The sequence below is a fragment of the Trichinella spiralis genome, assembly GCF_000181795.1.
Source record: "Trichinella spiralis strain ISS 195 chromosome Unknown Scfld5, whole genome shotgun sequence".
Classification (NCBI taxonomy): domain Eukaryota; kingdom Metazoa; phylum Nematoda; class Enoplea; order Trichinellida; family Trichinellidae; genus Trichinella; species Trichinella spiralis.
Window position 1 is genome coordinate 3,949,304 of NW_003526944.1, and position 2,355 is coordinate 3,951,658.

Genomic DNA, 2,355 nt, shown 5'->3' on the forward strand with positions numbered 1-2,355 from the left:
TGCCCGTCGATTTGTCGACCTTTGGCTTTGGTCGGATGTTTGGGATGAGGGGTGTCGTGGCGTTCAAATTTGCCAATCGCTTCGTCATCCTCGTCAACACTGTCGCCATCCACGTCCGGGAAGTGGACCTTGGGACCGCCGACGAAACCATTTTCCACAACAGTCTCACCTTTAGTATCCCCTAATAAATACAACTGTAAAGTCGAACTGAAAACGCAAATTTACTCCATCTAATTTACCAGCCAAATTCGCATCCCTCTGCGGCAACAGATAACAAGTCAACACTTTCACACCAGTGCGAGAATCTTGATCTGCTTGCAACTTCAACAACGGCTGTGACTAAGCGAAACAACAACAATTATCATTGCATAATTGAAATAATAATTCAAACTTCATTTCTGTATACATACTTGATTATCCGAGAGCCAGATTGCTTGCAAATTGCTCAACGCGTTCAATGTATACGGCAAAGAACGCAATCTAAACAAAAACAACATTTCACATAAATTATTAATAGAACAAAAAGAAATGAGTAAAAAATTAATTCACGTACCGATTTCCAGATACGTCAAGTACACGCAGTTGTTGCAATTTGCCTATTTCGAAAGGCAATATGGACAATAAATTGTTTCTTAATGAAAGAACAGTCAAGTTTGAACAACTTCCAATCTGAAAAAGCAGACTATTCAAATATACTATTCAAATCGATCAATAGTACGTAGAATAATTGATCGAAAAATAAAAACAAAATTCAAACGTACAGTACTGGGTAGTTCAGACAGACGATTTCGGTCTACATTGAATACGGTCAATTTTTTCAAATTTCCCAAAGAACTGGGCAATTCCTGAAATTAACCAAAGAAAAATATTCATACACAAAAGTAGAAGAAGAATATTTTCCACCAACAGAAATTATTATTTAATAGCAATTTTTCAGCAAATAAAAATTGAATATCTTATTGAATTTTGTACTTAGTTGTCATTTCAAGTGTAAAGTTTGTCAAATTATTATACAACTGCTGAACATATAAATTACCAGTTTCAAAATCATCGTAAGCACGGTTGCGCACATTCGTCATTTTGAAAACATGTTAAATATACTCAAAAAAATTAAAAATAGAAATATATACATATTAAATGAACCAAAACAATGTAATATTTTGAATTTAATGTAATTAATCAATTCCCAGTTTTGAATAAAAACCATCCCATTGCATACTGTAAAATGTATCACAATAGAACGGTATTACTGTTCGACAAACTGTAGGCCTAATTATACTTTGTTGATACTGTAAGATGACCTTTACGGCAAACGATCTTGTATATGACAAGCATTTGAAAAAGAAACCTGTTCAGCAGAATGGCATAAAAACGGAATGCCACGTCAACAACTATGCTAATTAACTATTAACATTAATGATTAATAACGCAAATATTGCAAATCTGAAAATAATCAGTATTAAAAGAAAATGATTAAAGATGAACAATTTGTTTCTTTTTTTTCAAATCAACTCAACACGGTCGATTGGAAATAGCCGAAAACAGACAGCAAGCAGTATATTATTGGAAAAAGGCGAACTATGATGGTGATTGTTGCAAACAAATTGGTGATAAGTGATTCAATTGCAAAAGCGGAAAACTTAAAAACCGCCCAAAGTTAATATATATTGAGCAATCGATAAATAAATTAAAATAAAAATTATTAATCCGTTTCAAGAGCAAAATAAGTTGCGGAGTTGATTGAAAAAGAACAGAAGAACACTTACGGTGAGCAAATTTTCCGTCAACACAAGTTCGCACAGCGATGTACAACTGCCAATAGCCGGCGTCAGGGCTACTAGGCGATTTTTGTCAATTTTCAAAATGGTCAACTTTTTCAAACGACCGATCGAATGGGGCAATACTTCAACACAATTTTGTGAAGCGGTCAAATCGGACAAACTGACCAATTCGCCCAGATCGTCCGGAAATGACAAAATTTTATTCTCTGATACATCCAACGATTGGAGCTTTTTCAAAAAAGTAATTTCCTACATAAACATACAAACAAATAAATAAATGAGCAACAGTGAATCAACGAATGTACTTTGGGCAAACATTCCAAATCATTGCAGTCAACGTACAATTCTTGCAAATTTTCCAACTGACCAATTTCCAATGGCTTTAAAAAAAGAAAAAAAACTTTTGTGTACAAGCAGATAAAAACATTTAATAATAGCCGCTTTATTTTACCAAAGTTTCAAATTCGTTGCTGCCAATGTCGAGTCGTTTCAAATTTTTCAACTGCTCAATCGACGCCGGCAAGGAACGCAAAAGATTTTCCCTAGCTTCCAGAGCTTCCAAATTGGTCAGCTT

At 34.4% G+C, this 2,355-nt stretch overlaps 1 protein-coding gene across 1 annotated transcript; it reads right to left on the reverse strand.

Annotated features, from left to right (window-relative positions):
• Positions 1-171: 171 nt before the first annotated feature.
• Tsp_08365 (putative leucine Rich protein) lies at positions 172-2,030 on the reverse strand (the record flags this gene model as incomplete). Its single annotated transcript, XM_003375323.1, has 4 exons — positions 172-333; positions 411-480; positions 554-669; positions 1,761-2,030. Coding segments are annotated over 4 exons (618 nt in total), but the record flags the coding sequence as incomplete, so codon positions are not given.
• Between the last annotated feature and the right edge of the window lie 325 nt (positions 2,031-2,355).